This window comes from Octopus sinensis, unplaced genomic scaffold (assembly GCF_006345805.1).
Source record: "Octopus sinensis unplaced genomic scaffold, ASM634580v1 Contig10816, whole genome shotgun sequence".
Lineage (NCBI taxonomy): Eukaryota > Metazoa > Mollusca > Cephalopoda > Octopoda > Octopodidae > Octopus > Octopus sinensis.
In genome coordinates, this window is record NW_021832224.1 from 303,980 (window position 1) to 330,542 (window position 26,563).

The 26,563-nt window shown below is 34.3% G+C and overlaps 2 protein-coding genes across 2 annotated transcripts; one reads left to right on the forward strand and one right to left on the reverse strand.

Moving 5' to 3' along the window:
- Positions 1-498: 498 nt before the first annotated feature.
- On the reverse strand, positions 499-20,038 carry LOC115228554 (enolase-like). Its single transcript, XM_036498966.1, is given in 8 exon segments — positions 499-664; positions 2,760-2,981; positions 8,668-8,810; positions 8,841-8,987; positions 8,989-9,072; positions 9,074-9,189; positions 9,220-9,361; positions 19,907-20,038. Coding segments are annotated over 8 exon segments (1,152 nt in total).
- A 389-nt stretch (positions 20,039-20,427) lies between these two features.
- On the forward strand, positions 20,428-20,826 carry LOC115228575 (serine/arginine repetitive matrix protein 1-like). The gene has a single exon (XM_029799137.1). It carries the CDS (start codon positions 20,428-20,430, stop codon positions 20,824-20,826), a length of 399 nt encoding a protein of 132 aa, XP_029654997.1.
- Positions 20,827-26,563: the final 5,737 nt, after the last annotated feature.

The following is a 26,563-nucleotide window of genomic DNA, read 5'->3' on the forward strand; positions in this document are numbered from 1 at the left end:
TTGTTTTCGGAGGTGACAGCAATAAGACCACTGCTTCGATTAAAGCATACAAGTCTCGCAGAACATTCCAAATTGCTTATATTTTCACAAATTCCATTAGAAAATCGCCACGAAGCCACCTGTCCGTCCCAATGAATGGATATTAAAAACGAATTCTGAGAGTCGATGTACACTCCTTGAACGGGAGTGCTCAGTTTTTTATCTAAAATTTTAAAATATCAGGACTTACTAGAATATGTGACTCGAAGGTCACCAGACTGAGCGTTAAAACGATCAATCGACCCATCTTCATAACCAACAAAGACAAAATTCCCACAAATCGAAACAGTTAAAGAAACTGAGGCCACATCAGGCCTTCTCTTAGTATTCTGCCTCAAAATAGCAGTAGAGCGTGTTTTTAGATGACTCCAGCTACTCATACCAGAATATTTCCTATGTAGACAAAATATACTGTCCCAATCACTATGCCGACATGTCTCTATACATAAAAAATATTATTTAACCAGAAACAATAGCCTTGAATGAATTAGAATGGCGTCCTAAGAGACGTCCAAGAGACTCATGGGTAACAGAAAGAGCCCTGAATTGCCCATTTGAGTCTGCGGAAAGAACAATATCAGAATCATAGAAAGATATTCTCTCAACTGGGGCAGAATGACCTGACCTGTGATGAAGAAGATTGGCTCCACCATAATTATCAAAAACCCAAGTCTATTCCATTTTTAAAAACATTTTTACCTTAATCGAGTTATCAGTGGAACAAGACACCATAACCGACTCGTTCGGGAGGAAAAAGAGAGAATTTACACTTAAATCGTGGGCTTTCTTGATTCTACCTGAAGCTCTCATATTCTCAAGATTCCAGAAAATAATATCACCACAAATTGACCCAGACGCCATCCACGAATTGTGCGAAAAAGCAAGACACGTTACTTTGGTTTTCTGATTTAACTCAAAAATTATTTCATCATAGAGAATGTTGAGTAATATTATTCTTCCGTCCTCATAACCAATTGCCACCACGTCTAAAGCAGTTGACTGTTCCATGACAGTCACGGCAACTCCTGAAGGGAGAGACGTGAACGAAAAAATCCGTTTTAGTGTCTTTATGTTCCATAATTGAAGGTCTCCTCGATCACTTGCAAACAAAAATTTGTCCAAATGGGTCGATGGATGTAATATGTGAGTAACTCGAAATGACAGGACATCGAATTGAAGCTGACGATATATTTCTATGTATAAAAATATACATAAAACCAGCAGTTTTAAAATTCCATACAACAACACAGTTTGATTCGTCGAGTGAAAGCAAATGATCTCCAAGTGGAGTCAGACATACAAATATATCATTATGTTCGCTATCAAATAAATCAAATGTTGTCTAAAGTGGTATTTGAATTAAAAACTTGATTTTGTTTGCAATAAACACGTATTTTTGAACCGTGGGCTGCAAAAATATAGTATCCAGATGTAGCAAGAGCAGTTATATTTTCGGACAGCAGTTCTCCTAAAATAATTAGAGAACTATATAAGCCAACCCACTTCCACTATAGCTAAATTGGTGCACTAATATCAGACTAATAAAATATTATTACATTGTAACGGTGCCAAGTTTTTCCGATTGATGTTATTATAAAGTGTTCTTTTAGTTTGTGGTTATGTTGAATCTTGCATGGGATAGAGTTGCAAACTCCTCCGAGTACTCTGTAAGGAGAAAATATATTGCTATCATTGGTCAACATAATCAAGTAAAATCACGTGTATTTTATTATATGTTTTTAAATCATTTATAATAAAAGTAGTTAGATAAAATAATCAATATTAAAAATTAAATCTTTCGATATATTATGGACGTCGGATAGTGTCCTCCGTCGACAAGGATACAAATTTTTTCACTCCCTAGATGAAATGACTAATGAAAAGACCACCATCCTCGCGACATTGGCAGAAAAACCAATTTAATCTCTCCAAAAAAGTTGGCAAAGTACTCTGTTTCACGGCCACTTATCTATCAAAACGTCTAAAATTGTGTCCGGGTGGGACTTTATGGAAGAAAAATTTTTTTCAGTAAACCTTATTCTTTGTTTATCTAGCAGTTCTAGTTGATTTTTTGGAGGTTATTGACAGCTATTCGAAAGAACAGGCTATTTTTTTTATCAACAAGTGTAATTTCTCAGTTAAAAAGAGAAAAATAGGGTCTTATATTGTTACGGTAGAGCATCTTGGTAGCAGTGTTTTGAAAGTTTTTTTTTCTGTATGGAAGGATGATGGGTTGTTTTATGTAAGTATTTCACATTTTCAGGTAATTGAATTCCAGTGTTCAATGCTGCTTCGGATTGTACGATTTTTATCCAATCATCCAGATACTCCGACTTGTAACTTTAATTGCAAAATCAAACGGTCTTATAAATACTTAGTGTAGAAAAAAAGGATTAAAAATATCGCCCTTTTGGACTCCAGTTAATAAATTGTTAAAAAATATTATCAAAAATTTCACTAATGTTAAAATTGTAATTTAAAATTTGCTTTTTACACTCCAAAAGGGAACACTTGGAAATTTTGTGAACAATCATAAGAAGTATATAACGAACAGATAGGTTAAAATTCCATTGTGTCAAAGTCAAAACTTGTAAAAATTCTTCTTCGTTAAGCTGCTTATAATTACAAATTAAAAAATACAAAATTGTCAAACAAATATTTAAGTCCTTCTATATTATCCTCTGGTTCTGTTTCCCTAAGAATAATTAAAAAAAATTTACATTTTCCCATCAGTCATTATGCTGAGAACAGCGTGTTTCGACCAATATTCGTCTTTTGGGTTTTTAATTCCACTTTCCTCCTCGGTAATTAATATTGCACAACTTTCAGATTTAGAACGAGATAATGATTTTTTAAATTTATTACTGCTTGGCAAAATATTCTTGATGGCACCATTCATTTTGCCTTCAATCAAAAAGGACTCTTCTCTGAAATCTGCAAATCTATATTTTTTAAACTAAAAATATAATTTTTATTTCTAACCATGTCACTGTATAACATTATTGGTAACCTTGTTGGGAGTGTTGGACTCAGGTTCTCATTCTCTTTAATGCTAAGTTGTTTCTAAACGTTGTGTAAATATTTTGGGGATACAAACTATGTAATTTCTATCTATTTGAGGAATTTTTGACATTTTGACATCAATCGGGTGTATCCAATTTTCAAAATTGCGGACAATTGATTAACTTGAAAATATATAGAATCTCTACTGACACGTTAAATTTTTCCCGTTGATTAAATGTTCATATTAATGATATTTTTACTTTTAATATTATTATGGGATCCAACCTGCTGGGACACTTTTTCTGCTTCACATTTTATTTCGTGTGCTCTGAAGGCTAAATCTGCTGCTAAGAATTCTGAAGATTTAAAGCTATCCAAATATTCTGCCCTTTCGGAAGAGTTCTTCGTGGTGCCGATAGCGGCGGAGACGTCGGGTGCTCCAAAGACTGAAAAGTTCCTGCGCAAGCTCGGAGCCAAAATCTCAATGCGCACTCACGATCGTCGGGAGGTGAACTGGCTATTGCAACGGTTCTCGATCGCCGTTATCCGGGGAAACAGTTTGGCAATCGGCCAGGCTGCTGGCTTTCCCTTCGATTAATTGATAACAAATATTATTATATATGAAAATTTTGTTAATTTCTCATCCTAGATCCTTATATGGCGTAACCACTAAAATTTCACGATATATGAAGACCAACAGAAAAGTCGGTAAAAAGGTAGAGTCAGTCTTGCAGGAAATTGGTTAAATAATTTCGAAACGCAGTTTGAAAAAGAGTGAAACACTTTGACTTCTCCAGAGGATTTCAGTGGTGATTCAAATAAGTAAAATCAAGGCACATTGTGAAAAATCTTTGTTTTTTTCTAAACTTATTTTGAGTTTATTTTAAGTTTTATAGATTCGCATTAAAATTAACAGTAAAACAAATACGCAAAAACTCAATATTTCTCTTCCAATATTCTCAGAAAAAGAAGACTTAAATTTAATATTGAGCATCAAATATAATTGAAGCAGTCAGTTAAATATGCTGATAATAGTTTTTGTGAAGCCGAAGCCGTTGGATATTGATATTTCAAGAGCTTTCGATTCCATCCACCGAGATCTGCTCATGAAGGTACTGCAGAGCTTTTTAGACAAAGATGACATTAGAATGATAAAAGTGTTACTTATAAAAACGAATCTCACTGTTTGCAAAGACCTTTCACGACAAACCCCTCAAGGTGACTCTCTCGCCTCTGCTAATTGTGATCTACCTCGAAACTGATTTGCAAGACCTGAAAGCCTATATGAAGGGTCAATCACTGAAGTAATTTACGCTGATGAAGTCAATTTTGTGTCGGGCAAAAAATCCGCTCTCCTCAAATTATTGGAGATTGCACCTGGAAAACTCGGAAAATGGTTTCTAATCATGAACATGGATAAGACTGATGTTGTTTATTATTATTGGATATCCAACATATGGAAACATTGAACAAGCTTGGTTCATTGTTTGGAGACCGGGAAGACATCATTCGTAGAAAGACATTAGCTGCTGTTTCTCTAAGAACAGTCATAAAGGATTGGCAACGATATAAAGCATTTCTGATAGGGAACTAAGGAATCTTGATTCCTTTCACAGAAAACTACTTCATGTCCTAAATGGTCTACATTGGCCTAAGAAAATTAGCAACTCATCGCTCTAAAGGCTCAGTAACTTGGTGCCAATCAGTCGGGACATTATTGAGGGTCGCTGAAAGCTATTTGGACACTTCCTAAGAATGGATCCAAATACACCTATCTATTAGGCCATGGAAGAATACTTTCTGTCAGATGATTTTAAATTTCGTGACGATCCTGAACGACATGCCGGCTGTTCTACAACATGATCTAATATACGCGGAGAAAACCCTAAACAACTGTGATGATCTGGACGAACTTTGGAAACTGGCTCAAAACCGCTGAAGTTAGAAAAAGATAGTAATCAAGTTGTATCGTGTGTGGAACATTCGAAAAATGACTTTTTCTTTTTATGTTTTTTACGGGATGTGCTATAAAACTATAATAGTTTTCGTTATGCAAAAATCAGTCACCTTCCTACCCCAAAGGATCTCCGTTTCGTAAGAAAATCACATTATAAGTCAAATGACAATTCTACTGACTATATTAACATCCCAGAATCATTTACCAGGCAACTTGTTGTTAACTCGCGGAATTCTAACGCCAGAGGTCCTGATGGCCTTGCCATCCACCACCTAAAAAATCTGGGTCCTAATGGCTTTCTGGCTCTGACCAATTTAATCGAATACTCGATCAACCATGGTCTGGTTCCTATGCTTTGGAAGAAATCTACCATCATCCCTATCCCAAAGCCAAATCGTGATACCTCTGACCCCTCCTCTTTTCGACCTATCTCTTTGATCTCAGTGGTTTCAAAAATAACAGAGCGAGTTGTATTGAGCATCATAAAACCTTTCCTCCCATTTGCTGAATCTCAACATGGCTTTCGTTCTTTGCATTCCACTTCCACCCATCTTTCAAAACTGACACAATTCATTGCGGATGGGTTTAACAATCATAAGCCACCTCAAAGAACAATTATTGCATCCATCGACATTGAAAAGGCATTTGACAGAACGTCAAGACACGTTCTGTGTAGGAAAATAACCGATACGGAATTCCCCCACCAAATAAAGTCATGGCTACTCTCTTTTCTCTCTGGGCGTCTTGGTCGCACCACAATCATGTCTTCTTACTCACGCTACAAATACTTGCCTAACGGAGTTCCCCAAGGCTCGGTCCTTTCACCTGCCTTATTTAACTTACATCTGTCAAATATCCCGACGAACAATAATACTCTACTTCTCTCCTACGCTGATGACTTAATTTTTGCCTCCCGCCACCAAAACATAATCACCGCTTCTGGATTTCTGCAGGAACACATGAACACTCTTTCGTCCTGGCTGAAATGCAATCTTCTTCAACCTTCTCCTTCCAAATCATCTGTTACGCTATTCACAACTGACCGCCGTCAGTTCAACTTAGAGCCTAAACTATTCCTAGACAACACTCCACTGCCAGTTGAAAAATCCCCCAAAATCTTGGGTCTGATATTTGATTGCTGTTTGTCCTTCTCGAAACATGTTCATATATCTGTGGAAAATCCCAGAAAAAACTCAATGTGCTCCGAGCTATTGCGGGGACTTCATTTGGGCAGGATAAGGAAAGTCTAACAACTGTATACAAGCAGTTTATTAGAACAACTATGAACTACGCCATCCCTGCTTGGGGTTCCTGCTTATCTAATACAAACCTTGAAAAACTTCAGAGAACTCAAAACTCAGCATTACGAATTATTTCCGGCTGTCTAAAAACGACACCTACCGACCACCTACATTGGGAATCGAAAATCCTTCCAATCAGTGACCATTTTGAAATGCTCGGGCTGCAATTTCTTGACAAATGCCGAACCCTAAATCACCCTGGCTACTTCCTCTGGCACTCCACTAACAACAGGAGAATAGTTCCGACCCTCGCGGACAAAGTCCGCAAGCTTATACGATCCCCTCCGGACATTAACCAGAAGGGGATTCACGACCTGGTGGCTACGAGGGCAATCAGATGTCTTGAAATAACAAGCTTCTGGGACGCCTTCCGCCGCCAATTAATAAGATCGAATCCTCCCTCTCAAGAGAAGCCCGAGTGAAATTGGCTCGTCTCCGCTGTGGCCACCATACTGGCCTACACGATTATCGCATAAAAATCGGTCTTGGTGAAATAACCCCTTCCTATTCCCTCAACGACCTTTTCTCCTGTCCAGGCCCGCCTTCTACTTCCTCGGAACCCGGATCACGATCGGGGATCTTTGGGAGCGTCCGACATTGGCCCTAACGTTCTTGTTAGCCACCGGCTTCCTTCAATTGAAGGGGCGGGGGTAAATAAATAAATAAATAAATAATATGCCTGGATTTTTCAAGCTATCGTTTTTGACATTAAAAAAGCTTATTTAATTAATTAAAATAACGTATTAAAATGTCATTTAAATTTTCACTTAGTTATTTAACATTGTACATTTTATTTAAATGGAAAATAAATCTTCAATCGCCTCTTTATCTTTTGAAGTCTTTGGTAAAGTTCAGGGAGTATTCTTCCGAAAGGTAATTTAAATTTTAAAAATAAATTTGAACATTAGTATACTCGCCAACAAGCAAAAAAATATAATCTCGTTGGATGGGTAAAAAATACTTGTAATCAAACAGTTGTTGGTGTAGTCCAGGGCGATATGAAAAATCTCGAAAAAATGTTTGACTTTTATAAAATTGCAGGAAATGGTGGTTAACTAACAAAGGGAGTCCTTTGTCCAGAGTTGAAAGATCTCAATTCACTGACGAAAAACACATTAAGAATTTGGAATTTTCTGATTTTGAAATTTATAGATAATTAAGTTTGTCGAAAATGTTTTTTTAATTCTGTATTAGTTGCCATGTAGATAGACAATTAAATATGTCGAGACATGTTTGTTAGGGTTGTTCAGACAAATACATTTTGACGAAACAATTAGCTTTCATAAATCTTGTAAAATTGGATTTGACGGTATTGTATTCAGACAAATAAAATACCCAGTCTCCTTGGAATTTCCTTGACTAGAATTTTATTTAACAGCCATTTAACAGCTATAAATTCGCTAAATTGTCTGTCTTAAAAAATGGTGCAATACTCAGTCTTGAGAGCAATGGAATTTAAAAAAATTATATCTCTCGTATGCTTAGACATTTTGAAGACTTTCGACAGCGTTTTACACCGAGACCTGGTGGAAAGGATCCAACTCTGTAAACCACCGGAAAAGGTCGTCCTCTGGCTACAGTGCTTCCTCTCAAATTGTTACTTTTTTGTTTCCGAATTGGGCTATCGCTCCAGGAACATCAAACTCCTAGGGGTGTGGCGCAAGGGTCCTCCCTCAGTCCACTTCTCTTTAATTTTGGTAATGAGCAGTTTCTCTTTGCCCTTCGACCCCTGGAAAACTCTGCTTTTACATGAAAATGACGTCCTCGTCCTTGACACCACAAAAGACGCAAAGACCTCAGAAAGAAGGTTTTCCACCTAGAGCAGTCGTCTCTTTGTATCGGACGTCAAAAATTTCTGTCACTGTGATTGTTTTTAAAATAAAATTCTATCTGTCTTAAAAAAATAAATAAACATGATCGTTAACAAAAGAACCAGTGCAAATAAGTAGTTAGTGAACTTAAATAGATGGACGACGGAAATTAAGACCGGCGTATGTTGCAGAAGGCCCCAATTCCTCCTCGATTCTCAACAATTGGTTGTACTTGGCAAGCCTCTCAGATCTACAGGGAGCACCTGTTTTGATCTTTGAAACACTTATATAAATAACACAACCTGTCCTGCACATATCCCAACAGAAAAATCAGCAATAAAATTATCTTCAGTCTCTCCACTGCGATGGGAAACCATAATCCCCCAATTAGCCGCACGTGCCATAAGACAGGACTCAATCGTCTCAGTGACAGTCCCAATTTGGTTCAGCTTAACCAACAATGCATTACAAGCCCCACAATCTATAGCCTTCTGAATTCGACCTGTCGTCGTTACTGTCAAATCATCGCTGCCAAATCAATCAATTCAAAAAATACCCAACGATTTGAATAGACGTGGACTTTGTCAGATTTTTGAAGGACTCAAACTCGTCTTCTCCGAAAGGATCTTCAATACTAACAATTTGAGGATATTTCCTTATAATCTCCTCATAAAACGAATTGAGCTGCTCAGGTGTAAACTATATACGACTAAGAAATTATAAACAAACGAGAGTATTGTTTCCTGCATTGCTATTTTTGAAGTCAAGCTGATACATGCCATTTTTCAAAAACTCTGAAGCTGCCACATCCATGGCTATGCTGATTACGTCTTTGTATCCAGCATTGTTGATGGCATCAATCAGCAAATCCAAAGCTGCCTAATAACAAGACATTTTAAGAACCTTCTTGATTACTTTGAATGTTTGGAGCAAATCCTCCCTCATCTCCAACATTGCAGGCTAAAAAGATTATAAACAGCCAAGTTACCATCAATTCCGTATTTCTTTTTGATCAGTCCTTTAAGAGAATGATAGACTTCACTCCCAATTCTCATTGCTTCTCTAAATGAGGATGCTCCTAAAAAATTTATCAAAGATATGATCAGACCTGTTGGCATTATCATAAACTCCTGCATTGCTAGACGATTCCCAGCATGAGAACCTCCGTTAATTACGTTAAAAGATGGGACAGGAAGGATTACAGTGGAATACCCAGCCAAAGAAGCAATGTACTTATACAGTGGAATTCCCTATACTTATTAATCAGCTCAAATTCAACTTTAACAACAGCCGCAGCTTTACAGATTGCAATTGAAACGCCTAAAATTGAATTGGCTCCCAATTTTGCTGTAAAATGATTGTTATATCACAAATTACATTTATTAGGTGTCCCGTCCAGTTTGCACATAAATTCATCGATTTCCCGTTGCTGGGTAACATTAAAATTCTAAATTAAGTATTTATTGCTTTAAACCTGTGCTAATAAGGCTGGGCCGATTATGTCATTTACATTACTCACAGCCTTATTTACACCTTAAATTAGATTTTAGAACATCAACCTTTTCCTAGATTATATTTTTGATCGCCATCACGTAATTCGACTGCCTCATGGACTCCGGTAGATGCACCACTAGGGACAGCAGCACGAAAAATTCCTGGTGATTTAAAGATTTTTAGTACCATAATTGTTGACTTTAATGTCTACTTCAACAGTAGGATTCCCTCTGCTGTCATAAATGCTTCTTGCAAACACAGAATTGATAGACATCTAGATAAATGACGTGGATAATAAATACATAATTTATTTATAGATTAGCCATGTTAAAAATAATCAATTATACAATATTTAAAACATTAAAAATTTCTTTAAAACTAATTTTAAAAAACTAAGTCTATTCTTATTAAAAACTATTTGTTTCAAATTTATAAAAAAAACTATCACCGAATTTGGGAGAATTATTAAGACTATTGAATAGCTTAATATTTATTGGGGGCCGACAGAAATGACATCTTCCGCAGTTATTCAGATGAGTATAAACTATCCAACAGTTACATTAGAAGCTTGAACATTTCCAATAAACCATCTTTCAAATCAACAGATCGTCCACTTAACAAATTATTGAGTCTTCTAAAAAAAGTTTGGTAACCAATTCTGATCAGAATTAATGGAAGTGTCCCAGTATGAAAGATATTCAAGATTCTAATCCAAATAAGAATAATCCTTCACTTTCAAAGTCATTTTTTAGAATAAATAGTTTTCATCATTTGTAAAATTGATGTTTGCCTTATTTTGTACCAAATTACATGTATATTCAGAGTTTATGGAGTTTGGTGACCTTCGTCTGTAAGAGGCTTTTGACTTGTCAATCTCAGTAACAAAATTTTTTGAAGATTGATTTAAAACTCATTAGTAGAATTCTATTAAATGTCATAGAATTTTAATTATTTCAATAATCATTGATAATCATCGTTGCTATTGTTGCGTAACTTCGATTTTACATTAGATTATGAGACCAGCAGCTAGTAGAAACAGCAGTGCCTTTTTAGGTTTCTACCATAGGACCCTGGAGGAGTGAATATCAAATTTTTTGCCGAATAAAAAAAGACCGGGACAGCGGAATAAATTAACGGTTGAGTGTTCGTCAGCACAGCAAATGTAACAGAAGAGGGAGATCAAGATGTTCATTTTGTGTGCATAGTGGTTTAGTGAGTGGTGATTGCCAGAGCGGAAACAAGCAAGGTTTATCTGAGCGGAACGGTCAAGAAGCATTTCTGAAGGGTGAACATCCAGTGGGAGTTTATTGAGGACCGAGTTAGACGGACCGAGAATCGTAAATTCTTTTCATTGGATATGAACATTGGTGCAGGCCATCAATTTTAGCAATGGTCCAGGAATATATTGCCGGTGTATTCTTTAATGAACGATCATTTCCGTTTACCACATTTAGATAAGAAAAAAGATGATTCGGATTTCGCGATGCAAATATGAATTGTGCTCGTCTCATATTTAGATGTTCTGATATTTAAAAGGTTTGTTTCACAGTGGAGGTGATCGATTAGCGTTGATTTCAGACACCCAGATGTACTGCGCATGACCTTGTTTTGTACTGATTGAAGTGCCATTGTCGAATCTGTAGATAGGCAGGGCGCCCAGTTTGGACTCGCGTAACTTAATATGGGTCGTGGAATGCCAGTCGGTTTTTTTGGTTTGATTAGTGGGATAATACATGATTTCTTCCAAGGGGATGATATTTCGTTTTTTCCAACAGAATTGTTGAAAATAGAAATTATTGCATTGATAGCATTAGGACCAAGTCTTTTGAGATGATAGATTGAAATTTTGTCAGGGCCAGCTGCAGGGGAGTTTTTAATACATTGCGAGACTTCATCCGCAGTGAAAGTCGGTATAGAATCTTTGAAGAGGAGTCTTGCAAGAGATTTGGCGACTTTCCGGTCGTATTTGTTAAACAGTATCATCTCTAAATAAGCAATAAATTGAAATTCGTCATCATTGGAGTTCAATCTACCATCACATCTTTACTGCGACTCGAGCGGAGTAAAACAAAACATCATCAGTCAAACAAATTTGTAAAAAAACAATTTTTTCTTTATGAACGATCAAAGTAGACGTTGTCCTATCTTTCTTGTACGACCAAGAGTCATTTTGACCACTTTACTAAATGAAAATCTATAAAGGGCCCCAGAGTGGCCCAGATCGGAACTCTCTCCGAGTAATTACCACAAACAGGAGAGGCTGAAAGAAATCATGTGGAAGGATAGAATTCGTGGCATTTAATTAATTTATGATTTTCAGAGAACGCTTATTAATAAAATTAAAGTTCAAAGAAGTTAACATAATAAATGATTTAGGTCGTTATGATTAAAACTTCAAGGATGAACACAACAATTTCCTATTAAATACAAGAGACTGAAGAAACTAGTGTCCATTTTGTAAGAAAAAATTAACTTGTACGGCCAAATAACGTAACCGAATAATGGGTGGTTCGATAGATTACATTACTTATTGTTGAATTCTAATATTGTCTGATATTCCAATTATAATTTTGTCTAAAAATCTGGTTTGTAATTTTTAAAAATCAATAAGGATTCTTGTTCATAAAGAAGTATATGAAAGCGAATAATGGTTGAATTAAATCATTATTGAACAAGCATCTAAGTACATTTAAATAAAATATTTAATTTGTATCAAGATCCGGAAATTAAAATCTTTTTGAGGAGTTTTCATTATTTATGGGCATCTCATCAGATACGAACTCCCCAAGGAACGGATCTTCGGATGAGATATTGAGCCTCCTACCGTTTAAAACAGCCGCATTACAATAAAAAGAAACTAAAAGACAAGAGTAACTAATGGATATCCTACCTCGGAATTAATTAAAGATAATTAACTTTCTTGTTCTCTTTTGATTTTAAAACTCTGTGGCTGTCACAAGCTTTGCCGCGATCCATGGCTTTGCAAAAGTGCTATGCTATGTTAAATAAAAATGTCAAGGTTGTTTTTGTTTAATTTGGTATCAGTTGGTAATCGATTGAATGCTTTTTCAATTTTTTTGTTTTTATGTCAAATTTTCGGGAAACGTTCATGTGGACATAACTTTATTACGCCGTCATATACAAGCACCGTTCTTCGTTTGGATTCATCGTCTAGCCATGTGTATAAAATTATATATTTTTAACAGATACTAGACAAGGGAACAGTAATTTACAGCAATTCACAAAACACTATCCCCTACTATAGCCAGCATAACTGTCTTTATAATACTCGGTGTATTGACTGGTCCTTAATAACTTTCCTCAACTCTTTCTCTATTTGTTTAATTAATTTTACATAGAAGCCATTGAAAACGCAAAAAAACTTAATGTTTGCAACTACAGAATACAACTGGCTGCCTTCTTAATGATGAAGCCGTAAGAATTGGAGTTTGTCTGCGCCTCGGTCTACGCGTTTATGAAAAACACCAATGCCGGTGCGGCGTGTGGACTGACGAGTTTGGATATCACTCCCTCTCCTGTCGAAACGGAATTGGACGTTCCTCACGGCATTCCGAACTGAACCAGATCATCTGTCGATCTCTTCGAACTGCTGGATTCCACACACAATTGGAACCTGCAGGGATTTTCGTAGAGGACGGCAGAAGACCCGATGGATGACCACATTTCCATTCCAGAGGGGAAAGTGTCTGGTTGGGACGTCACGTGTGTGAACTCCTTTTCTAAACAGAACATCAAATTATGCATCGAGAATCCTGGAGCCCCGTCTGAACGGGCTGAGAAAAGAAAAGCTGAGAAATACGCTGGAATTGGGAACGGGAGAGTGTTTGTCCCCCTGGCTGTTGAGACCTCAGGAATACAGGGGCCTTCTACTCGGACCCTACTCCAGCGTATTGCCTCAATAATCGAAAGGGTTACCGGCGACCCGTGTGAGCACCGGTATTTAATCGAAAGAATATCTATAGACATAGTCAGAGGCAATACTCTGGCTATCTGCCAATGACTATTTCTCTTTTAATTTGAAATAAATTAATTTAAAAAAAAAAAAAAAAAAACTACAGAATATTTTATTAAATCCCACAATATGAAAAAATCTTCTTTATTGGCGTATAATTAATTTTCTTAAAAAATAATTTCGTAGAGTACGGTGATTAGAATGACATAATTTGTATTTTAATGCTACACGAAATAATTTTCTAAGTAAATGATCAAAATTTAAAAATGAACAATCCCGAATTTGTAAATATTATTATAAATTTTTTGTAAAAAAATTTTGAATTTTTTACCGTCTTTTATGGATGAGTGATACAATTGTAATGGGAAAATATTCAAAACTGAAGGACTACGAACTTCCACGCTCTGAAATAGAGTCAGTTGCCTTTCTTCAGGAGACTGGAATCTGCCCAAAGAAATGCTTTAAAGACATTTGATAACCTTTCAGGGGAGAATACAACATGGATGTGCGATAAAAGCGCGTTTTGAATTTATAATTCTGTAGAAACGATATAATATTAAACTACTTTATTTTTAGCTACGTGACTCAAAGGGACGACAGTTTCCTTGTGTATCGATTTAGATATATGTGGAGCTTTGACAGACATACAATTTCATGGTGTCGGCCTCAACTAGAATGCTGCATCCATAAATAGGTCTCACTCCCTGAAGAGGTTTATTTAGCTAATTGTACGAACAAACTAATTAGTATTATATATGTGGAATTAAAAAAAATTTTCAAGTTGATGAGAACGAAAAAACAATGCAGGAACGATTCTTTCTCAATAGTAGGTGTTCAAGATGGTTCCTGATCGGTCTAAAAGAACTCCAACAGTAGCTATACAGCAAAATATCGCACTGGAATCGGTGATACAGACTGAAAAATGAAAATTAAATTAATATATTCTTAGAAATAGGTTATTCAAAGACAGATATTACCTCAAAGTTAATCATAGGTTTATTAAAATTCGTTTTCTAAATTTGCTGACGAAATTTTGTAGACCCGAGGACAGTTTTACATAGGCAGACTTTTGAGAGGTTCATATAAAAATTAATAGGAAAATTTAGAATGTGGGGAAGCGAATAAATGAGCAATAAAAGACAAAGAGGTACCTTGCGTCACTTTATTGGTTCATATTTTTCAGATATTAAATACTCAAAGTTATTTTATATAATTTTTATGAAGAAGGCAAGAAGCTTATTTAGTGTGGCACACAAGTATCGATTTATTAGCAATTTCAGCTATTGGTTAATTTTTTGTTACTAACTCGCTCGATTTATTTGCTTATCACAAAATTTTTGCCTGTTCAAGAATTGCAATAGGTTAAGTCGATTCAAAAACATTATTAAAATACTTTTGAAGTTGTTTCCAATGGGACTATCTGTACTTGAGAATCGTATAGAAACAAGCGTTCACACTAAATCATACTTGCGACACTTTTAACTACTACTTGTTTGAGACTATCCTGTGAAGTAATGCCCACTTCAATTAGAGTTTTTTTCTATTCGGATTTTTTGTGCAGAAAAATATCTGGCTTGTTGAACTGTATTTTAGTTTCAGCGAAAATTGACATATCACTTTTGATTTTAACGTTTCTTGTTAAATGAAAAGATGTTCCTTCACCTTTTTGCTTTTTTAAATACATAAATTCGACACAGATGGAGGTTAATACATTTTACGACTTCATTAAATCTTCGTAGATAATCACATAGTTGATTCTTTTCTTCGCATAGTTGATTCATCAGTTGATTTTTGAATTCCAATCCGTTGTCCGTTTTTAAATTTTGACAATATCCAATTTGACAAAAAATCTTTAGTATTTCCTAGTGGAATTATTGGTGAATAGCGAAAGCCAGTGTTCTCATCTTCATTTCATTTTCCATGCAGATAACCAATTTGTGTTTTTAGTTATTATCATCCTTTAAATAAATTAGAAATTAAAAATAGCGATCATCAATTATCATAAATTGTTTAATTAAAATGAGCTAAATCCTTTTTATAATAAATTATTTTCGTTATTAATTAAATGTCAACCGGTTACGTATCATGAACGCGTTACGGGGCATTTAAATTAGCTGTAATTATTATAAATAGCCTTATTTTTTTCACAAAACCGACAATTTATAGGGATTATCTACTAGGTCACAGTGCCACAGTATAATTACTACTATTAAATAAACACGTCAAAACATCATTAAATGTTTAAAATTAGATTTGTTACGAAAATGCAGAAACGGATGTGTTAAAATTTCATAAACATAAAAGATTAAAACCCATTTATAATATTAAAATATGTGTGTCACTAGAAAGCATGGTGGTGGAGCATAGAAATGGCATTCATACGCCTCAAGAAGAATTCATTAAGACAACTAGCTAGTTGGTTAAAATGACAAACCAATTTTGCAAAGACCCCTTGGATGAAACTACTGAACAAATTATAAATAACTCGGAGAATAAAAGAGATAGTGCGTTGATGGATAATTCTCTCAAGAGAAGAAAAATTTCTGAAGACCAGGATCAATGAATTAATTAATTTCTTTAGTTGTTGTTAAATAATATTTATCTTAAAATATATTGGAATTTTTACCAAACAAATTAGTAAAATTTTATGGATAAAAAATAATTGTCGTTCTTTTTGATATGAGACTATATCATGGGTAGATAAATGTACTAATAAATTTAAATCGATCGTTTATTTAAAGATGATGTCAAATTTAATTCTTTGATGTTTATTAAGAAAGAAATAATTTAATTATTAATCACAGCAAACTATTTCTTTGATCAAGCAAATCAATTAAAATAAGAGACGGCAAAAATTTCAATTTCAAAAAATAAATTTTTTAATATTTAATCATAAAAAATCTACGCAATTCAATGGAACACTACCGATGGGCTGAGAATCAATCTTCGAAGAAAATTCCTTTAACTCAGATTTCAAATCAAGAAAAATTTGATATCCCAAATTGGTCATTTCCAAAATTAATGAAAACAAACTGCTCAGATGAAATGAGTTAAAATGATGCTATTTATTTAATAGAAGCAAAGAAACGTAAAAGAAATATAAGTGAACAGCAGCGGTCTCTAGCAAACTTGAGAGAAAGACAACGAACAGTCGACTTAAATGCAGCATTTAGTCAACTCGGAATGTTATTGCCAATACAAAAAAATCAAAAGCTTTCAAAGATAAAGAAACTAAAACTTTCGATATTATATATTCAATTTCTCAATGAACTTATTAGAAATGACGAAAATAAATAATATTTTGTTTTTTGATTGGGTTGTTTGTATATTTACTATGAGTTTTTTATGAGGTATCTTTATTTTATTTATGTTTACTAAATTTTTTTATAATTAATTTAATTGATTTTTTGAATTAAATTAATTAATTGTATGTCTACTTCGAATTATGTGTCACTGTTGGTTGTCAACCCTACAAGCTTATTGGAGTACAAAAAGTCTTTTCCAACCCATATATCAGTAGGTGAATTGAAGGTATATACTTAAATATAACTGAAAATTTAATTTAGAACAGAATCGAGCTTATTACTGCTATAGACAGTAAAAATATGATTCTGACTGTTTCCAGTCAGAATAAACTTCCATATTGTGTATTAGACGACGAATTGTGCACTTTAAATACATTTAATCTCCAAAACGACATGATTTTAACCGTTTTTATTAGAATATCACCTCAAAGGTCGAATCTCGTGTTTATGACGAGCCTGATACTCAAGTAAATAAGTTTGAGCTCAGCCAGGAAGCCTACGAAAATCGTTCTGGTATTCTGTTTTTGACATTTCTTCAGAGAGTTTACTCAATTTTAAACTTAAAAACAAACTTGGAAGATTCGGAAACGGAGAACAGAACGCCTCAGTCAGTCCTGTCGAGTTGGAGACAATAAAAATTGACGATAGGTATTGTTTCCATGTCAACTTAAAGATGTAAAGTGTCGGTTCCAGGACAGCCAACTCGTTTTGGAAGAGTGGCTTTTAAAGGTGGAGAATTAGTAGGCAATTTAGGTGAGACTGAGTTTTCTTCAGGATTGTGGATTGGTGTGATTTATGATCTTCCTTATGGAAAGAATAATGGATCGTTTGTGGGTGTGTTTTATTGTAGTGTAAGTGGAGTTACTTATTTTTCATGTGAGGAGGATTTCGGTGGATTTGTTCGTCCTTCGACTGTGACTGTCGGGAACTTTTCTGAGGATAATTTTGATGATGAATTCTAACTTACTTTTCGAGTTTTGATATCTTTTTAAATACATCAACAAGTTGAATTTTGGCTATATTATTGAGGAATTTTTTTTTTTTTTTTTTTTTATAAAAAGAACTTAATACAGTCAAATTAATTAATAGGATTAATGTCGTGAACTTGAGGGTTAGTCCGACGACGAAGCACTGCGGATAGAGAGGCAGTTCCCGCGAAGAATTGCAACCGAGATGCGCTGGAAAAGCCAGCTCGTCTCCCTCCGGTCATTTGTATTCTGTGAGATTCTTCCTCCCACAACCGTAACAGATTTTCTACCTTCTTTCCAACCACACGGAGGTCTCAAAGGCTAGGGGACAAACTCAACGACGTTCGGAAGCACAGCGTACTTCGTCAACTTCCTTTCTTCTGCCAGCGCACATGCGTAGCCTGGTGTACTGGCTGTTCCTGTGAGCACAGTATCTGAAAAGGAGTCGACGCAAGTTACATCCCAAACAAGAGACCTTCCTCCTCTAAAGGGAATATAGTCATCCCGTCGACGCTTTCCGTCACTGCGGCAGAGCCCAATAGGTTCAAGGGTCGATGGGAATCCCGCAAATCCAAAGCCCTTTTCACCACTTCATTGAGGAGGACGTGGCGGGGAAATCGGCCAGCACTCCTCCTACAGGACAATGCGTGTAAACGTTCGAAGGAATCAAAAACCACAGCGACAACGGTGAGGTTGGCAGATTGAGGAAATTAGATAAAAATATTTTTTAAAATAGAGCAACTAGTTTAATTTTAGCTATATTATTGAGGAAAACAAAATTAGATAAAAATATTTTTTAAAATAGATGAACTAGTTGTATTTTACCTATATTATTGTGAAAGACAAAATTAGATAAAGATATTTTTAACAGCGGATTCTAATCATATTTATTTGAAAAGTTCAGATAAAATGTCTGCTTTCAGTCGATTCTCCTTCTCTTCGAGCCCGAGCAAATGTCTTCGACGGGTACACTTATCCATATTACAAGGCAGGCCACTTTTGTGGTTGTTCTCGAGTCCGATTTAATTGCATGCTTCGCCGCTGTAGGAAGGAGTTTATACTCCGGGCGCATGCTTTCCAATGTTCTCTTGATCACGATTGACTGAATATAAGCTCTCGTAGATTCCTGGACTTGTAAGGAGTTCTGGTAGTGTTTATAAAATTTGGATGTTATTCCATCCCACGCGAGAACCAATGGTAAGACATTCACCTTTGCATTATGGATTAACCTCAATTCGCTTGCCAAAAAGTCGTATTTATGTGATTTCTCAACTTTCACATCCTTCAAAGATTGTTGAGAAGTAATCCCAACTTCGATCCAAACTTTGTTGTAGACAAAAATGTCTGGTTTATTATTGACTATAGTATCCGTCTTGATCGTCATTTCCACCCGTATTTCGACCACCTCATTAGAGACAGTCAACTTCCAAGACTGTTTTATCCCATATTTTCGGCAGATGTGCAAGTGAATGCACCTTACAACCTCATTGTGGCGACGCAGGTAATCGCTTTTAAACATTCTTGTAGCAAGGGAATATTTACAATTTTTAGAATTAGAATCAAACTATTGGTTTTCTATAAGAATTGTTAATGGTTAGAAAATTAATAATATTCGGTAGTTACAAAATGATATTTCGATTTTTTAAGGAAAAATAAACTGAGAAATATATTTAACGAATATTTGATGACGTTTTACCATTTTAATAAACAGTAATAATTTTTAGACCAATAATGATGGCGGTAGTTACAAATTTCGATTTTTAAGGAAAATTAAACTGAGAAATATACGAATGATATTAAAAAAATCAAATTAAATTGAAAAGATGTCAAATAATAAATTACTGTTGATGATTAAGAAGACGATCGGAATAAGCTTTTGAAACAATTTGCCATGATTCAATGTACCGGTCGTGACAGCTAGATAGACAATCCTCGAAACATTAATATATATTTTATACCTTATCAGCACTCCGTAACTGACTTGCTGGCTTAGTAATACACTTGGTAAAACATTTATCGGTTAATGTCTATTCGATATGAATATATTTAAATTACTTTTAAAAACGTCTGCATATTAGCAATGGCAACTTCTTCTTTTACTTGGGTCATTAATTTCTCACGAGTTTCAGAAGACATTGACCCACTGTTGGCTCCATACGAATTGTCATTAAGTCCAAATTGAGACATTTTTAATTCTATTTTATATAACACACAGAATAAACACGTTGCTAAAAATAATTAATAATAACAAATTTATGTTTATTAAATTAATTTATTTAATAAATTGAACTCAATAAAAGTTGTATTTTTAATATGAAAAAGCAGAAATAAACTTTAAGAAAATCTAAAGACAAAAATCATTTGTGACAAAAATATAATTAGTTAAATTATATTAATATTTAATGTATTATTTAATATTTATAATTACAATAAATTACTAGTCCATATACTTGAGTTTGTGCTTATGGGTGATGCTGGCTTTTTTAAAGTGAAATATATTAATTATAACCATCCAGGGGACAAATATTGAACAAGATGGACGATTTTGCGATAAAAGAAAGAAACTTTTAAAGACAATGCAATTCCCATCAAATATAGACCGTAAAGTAACGACAGATCAACTAATCCTGCAGATTGACATGTCGTGCATTAAATTAGACACAATTAAACCATGGATTACCAAGAGAATAACAGAAATTCTTGGAATGGAAGATGATGTTGTTATATGCTTTATTTGTAATCTGCTTGACGAGAAGAATGTGGACCCTCGGGAGATCCAAATCAGCATAACTGGGTTCTTAAATCACAGAAATGCTCGTCTCTTCATCGAGGAGTTGTGGGATCTGTTGATAAGTGCAATGGACAACAACACGGGCATTCCGACTAAGATTCTGGAAGAAAAAAAATTCGAGATTGCACAAAGAATGGAAAAAGGGGAAGAAAAAAAGGTTTTTTTTAATTTTATTATGGAATAGAAGAGGTCCCCTATCCGATCGAGGAAGCGATCCAGAAGTAGGTCTCGGAGTAGATCACGGAGGAGGGAACATGTGGGTGTTGTGTCATTGTATGTTTAGAGTCGCAAGAGATATTCTCGCAGAGTATGACTGGGAGTTATATTTGTAGACAAGTCGGCGAAAAGATTACAAATATTGATCTTAAATGTTCTTGTCTCTCTTATATATATCTTTTATTGAAACAATTGTTGATAAATCTTATTATTTTAAGCCATTTAAAATAATATCTTTTTGTTTCGTGTATATCAGACAGTAATAATTTTTATATCAAATTGTATAAAACATGTCTATGAGTTTGAAATAAGTCGTTCAGACAGTCACTGTAGTATTATAGGTATAGAATGGCGAGTATTTCGAAAAACAGTTGTATTTCATGATGACATATTGAAATATCAAATCCATTCAAACATTCAGAATTTCCGACTTCATTGGCCGGATTATCCAAAATTATTGGTTTGCGGGCCGGATAATTTTTTTTATCTATTTAAGGTTAATATTAATTAATTGAATAAAACTTTATTTAACCAAACAACGAGTAATGATTGTTATTCATGTTTTTCATTTTTAAAAATAACTTTTCGCAAACAAAAGTACTTTGAAATAAAGATATCATTTTCTTGGAATGGTTTACTAACAGCCGAATTTTCCACACGGTTGAAAATATTTCTCATAAAATTGCACAATTTTACAAGGATTTGAATAAAAAATCGTTTTAAGAACATGATCAGACTGCAAATCTATAAGTTCCAATTGATAGATTTCATTCGCTGAATTGATTTCTACATCGAAAGGTATAGAAAACATCTTAAATTCGTCCGAATGAGTCCAAAAATCAAGATGAAAATTGGGATTTCAATTCGATAGGGACATCTAAAAAATTTTGAATTTGCGAAATGAATGAAGTTTCGATTTTCGAATTGACAAATCCACAAATTAATCTTATTTTCAAATGCAATAATGTGAGAATATAATTTATATATCAGCATATTTTTTCCTTGTAAATTCAAATTCAGATCATTAAGACGAGAAGTATTGTCAACCAGAAATGCAAATTTTGCAAGCCATTCAGGATCACGAAAGTATGAAGCATCAAAATTTTTTACTTTCAAGGAATAATCATACTTCATTATGCACTGAAAACAATCGTTTCAACATCGACCCCCAGCTTAGCCATCTAACATTTGAAAAATACGTTAGATCTCCGCCATTAGAAAAATGTTTCATTTTTTGGCGACGAGTAATGAAATTTCATCGCTTTCACGACCAAAAGAATGAATTAGGGCAGAACTTTTTTAAAAAAATGAAGTTTGACTTTTAAACTTGCTTTAGATTTTTTAACATCATTAATTCTTTCTTGGTCCGTAAATTTAGAAAAAAATTCTGAATGAAATGATTCATAATGTCTCCGAATGTTTGAAATTTTATTGACAGTGATTCTGTAAAAACAAATCATGAAACAGGATTCCCATTATGTTCAACAAAGAAATAACGAGGGTCCAAGAATCATTGAAAATTTGACAATCGCTGTCGACTTTACGCATTTTAGAAATATTTTGCTTCATTAATGAATACACAATCAACAAAATGACAAAGTATTAGCGTGAATCAAATGTTAATTCATTAAGCATAAATACAAATTAAATATTTTATCTAAATAATTTATTTTATCGGTAATATATAAAAATCTATACGCAGGCCGCATTTTGCCGACCCCTGCTATAGTCTAATAGGTATAGAATGGCGATTATTTCGAAAAACAGTTGTATTTCTTGATAACATAATGAAATATAAAATTCATTTAAACATTCGTTTGAACTGTACCAAATGTTTATAGTAAAAAAAGAAGTTTCAACACATTGGATTGTTCGAATTATAAAAGATCCCAAAGCGGTTTTCTTCTATACTGACATATCTTGCAATGTCTGAAGTGTTGAGTATAATTCTATTGTGTGGTTAATAAAATTATAAATTAAACAAAATTTCACTTTTTAAATTTAATAAATCAGTTGTGGAGTTATTATTGGCTTCTATTATAAAAATAATTCTTCACTTTAAATTGATTGTTTTGATTTAAATAAATCATTTTTAAAATTGATACTAACATTTTGTGATCTGTTTTCCTTAATTTATACCAAATTATATCTACATTGAAAGTCCGTGAAGTTTCAATTATTGAGACGTCTGAATCGTCCATTAAAGGTGCCCGATCATTTAGGAGTCGAGATCTAATTATCTGAGACGGGAGTGGGAAGTGATTTGTTAACAGATTGTTACATTTTTAAAAGTAGAGATTTTTTAATAAAAATCCGATTCAATATGTGATAGTTGAGATTTCCAGAAATTTAAAAACTATAATGATAAAAGTTCTAGATACAACAGTTAAACTTTGGAAAAAACTCTCAATTAATTTACTGAAAGATTCGTCTTTCTTAGTAAAATAATGAATGAAAAAATTTGGATTTGTCAAATCAACAATGTAATTGCCCAAGATAGCTTTTGCTAGTTAGATTTTTTAGAGTAATATAAATTTTTGTGTTTCAATTTCTCTCGATATTTTTATCTTCGAATCAATAATAAAATATAATTATTTAATATGTGAGATAAACGGATGAATACGGATGAACAACCGGTTACATTTTATTTTGAAAAATTTCAATTTTACCTTGAACAAATCTTAATAAAAATAATATTTTTTTGTCTTGTCATACGCCTCCTCTAGCTTATGCTCATTAAATAAAAATGCTTTGTTTACCTCGACTCGATTATTTAATAAAATTGTAATTATTTCAGCAGCTGGATAGAATAAAGACTCAAATTTATCCAACCGCAACGAAGGGTTCATTTTACAATCTTTTTTAACTTGAACCTATCTAAATTTTTATGTATATTTTATCTCTGACGGCAAATTCGTATCTCAATCAATCAGGCTGTAGAGAGAGCAAAATGTGGCTCAGAGAGCAGCAGAGGCAAGTTCACATTTTCTGCCGTTTAAAGATAAGGCAATCTTGAAAAACCCAGAAATGATTCTGTTAATGTCATCCATTAAGATCTCTGTGAGTATTCAATCGTTACGTCATCTAGGTACCAGAAATTAACGTCGGACCAAAGGTTAGGTGCAATATGGTCAACAGAGAAGGGAAACAGCAGCAACCCCCGTAGGTCACCTGCTGAATACACATTCAAACATGATAATTAGAAGATTCGAAAATTAGGGGAAGAAAAACAAGTAACTAATTAGCAGAAGAAGATAAGATGGAATGGCAATTCCCACGCATGATGACTATGGATATGCATTGGAAAAGCCATGTCCGTTCTCGATGATCGTTTCTTTTTCTGCTTTCCAGGTCCCCCAATTTAATAAGGAATTTTTTAGTTATGGGACCCAAGACTCCCAACGTCTCCACTGCGATCGGGGCAAACGGTGCGATAATGCACTGTATTTCTTGATTTTTAGCGTTTCTTTCAGGTTAGCTGCAAAGCCCGGCTCTGCGGCTGACGTAAAGATGTTTCCGAAGGAGGTGTCCGTACAAATAATTTAGACGTAAATCAGAAAGCAGCTTGAAGAGGAATACGCCAATTTTACAATTTGGAAGACCTCTGAAAATAGAACAAGGACCACTTCAAGCAAATGGTTCCGTCAAACACAGTTGAAACCATTGATAACGTCCAGCTTAACTATGAACTTGCAGTTTTTAAGCCTTGAGTGGACAAGTTCCGTGCGCAAGAGTTTTGCATGCGCTTTTGAATTCCGTGCATAGAAATGAGACGTTCAGGAAATGATTTCAAATGTTTGACGTTAAAAAGGGTCCGATGCAATATTAATGGAACGCTTCTGAAGCATTTATTCACCTTTATTGACAAACCGCTACTTTTAGCATCATTAAACTAGCAGATGAAGTTACAAATTCGAAGAAGCCTCATACTATTCCGGGAACTTTTATTAAACCGTATGCATTAGAAATTGTGAAAACAGTTCTGGGTCCAGACGCTTGACGAAAATTTTAACAGATTCTTTCGTCAAATAATTTTATCTGGGATAGAATTAATTATATCAGTGATATTTAGTGACATAGACAACTTTACATTTTTTGACTTCTTACTCAACCTCTTTTTACTCGTCGATCCCTTGATTTTTTTGACCCCCCTAATATTTAATCGACCTCTTTAAAAAATTTTATATACATCAGACAATACTAAGTAATATTTTTATCTATCACAGACAATCCTAAGTAAAATTAGTAAACTGAATTCTAAAATGAATTTATTATTAATAATCAAACAAAACTTAATGAAAAAACTCGATGTTAAATTAGTATTTTAGCATAAATCTATAATAAATAACAATTAAATACGAATGGGACCCCTGTGACTGATGTTTTTTGACCAGAGTCGATATCTGGCTCTATTTGTGTTATTTTTTTAACGAATATCTCCTCTATCTATCTGTTTCGTTCTTTATTTACAATTCGATGTAGAATGCTAAATCCACATTTAAAACAGTATGATGTCGGAAAATAAAGTAGAAATTGTGCTATTTCGTTCCACAATTTTGGATAAGTCTATTTTACTTTGATATTTTGCCAAAAAATAACTGACGTTTGTGAATCATCATAATATAGTTTTAATTCTGGATTGATATTTAAAGTAATTTTTCTTATCCAAAAATAATTTGACTATAGAAAAAATAGAAAATCCAGTAGTATCAATATTAATGGTGAAAATTTAATAAGATTAATTTGACATATCCCATTAGAATTGATTAGTTGTCACATTATACAAGAACAGAAATTAGCATTGTAACTTTTTTATTTTATTTTTTATTATTTAACCCAAGAATCACCAACAGTTAATTAGGGTAATTAATTAGGTGATTCCAACAATCCTCAAAATCTTTCTCAGCTTTTCCCGACGTTGGACTCTGGACCCAACGCAAATGCGGGACGGGCGGGGAACAGTTTTTGTGAGGAATTGAATGTGAGGTGATGTGCTTCTGGTTGTTAAGGTCTTTTGGCAGGCGGTCTTGTTGGATGGCTAAGAAACCCTTTCCATCTTTCTTAATAAGGTGGTTAAGCGAAGTTGGGGTAATGTTGTTCAATTTGGAAATTTTCGTTATGCTAGCCGCGACTCGGCATAGTGTAGTCTCAATTTTAAGGCGGTTAGATCATGAGAGATTATTACCCCATGCGGCGCAGGCATAGCCAATTGTCGATTCGATGAATTGTTTGTAGAGAGTGTGGAGAGCCGGGAACGGTGTCTTTAGTCCGCCAAATATCGATTTGATTAGTCAAATCTTTCTCTGACTGGATCCGATGGCCTTCTCCAAATTGGCAGTAAAACACATGTGGGTGTCAAAAGTGACCCCCAGAATTTTAGGGTTCTTCGTGAATGGGATCTTTTCGTTGTCCAGAAAAAGATCAACAGTACGGCTTCCAAGTCTCTTGTCCGACGTAAATAAGGTAGTGGACGATTTAATAAATGTATGGGAATAAAGTGTAATAATTTAAAAATCATACACATAAATGGAGGCCCTAAAGGACCATGAATTTATAGTCAAGAGAAAAATCAAACAATATACCAAATCCTAATAATCAAAAATATACATTGTATGATCAAATAAATCAAACGATATACTTTTTGCAAGTCACTGACTATACAGGAGACATCTCCCCTATAAAAACTAGATATGCTTCGTTTGGTG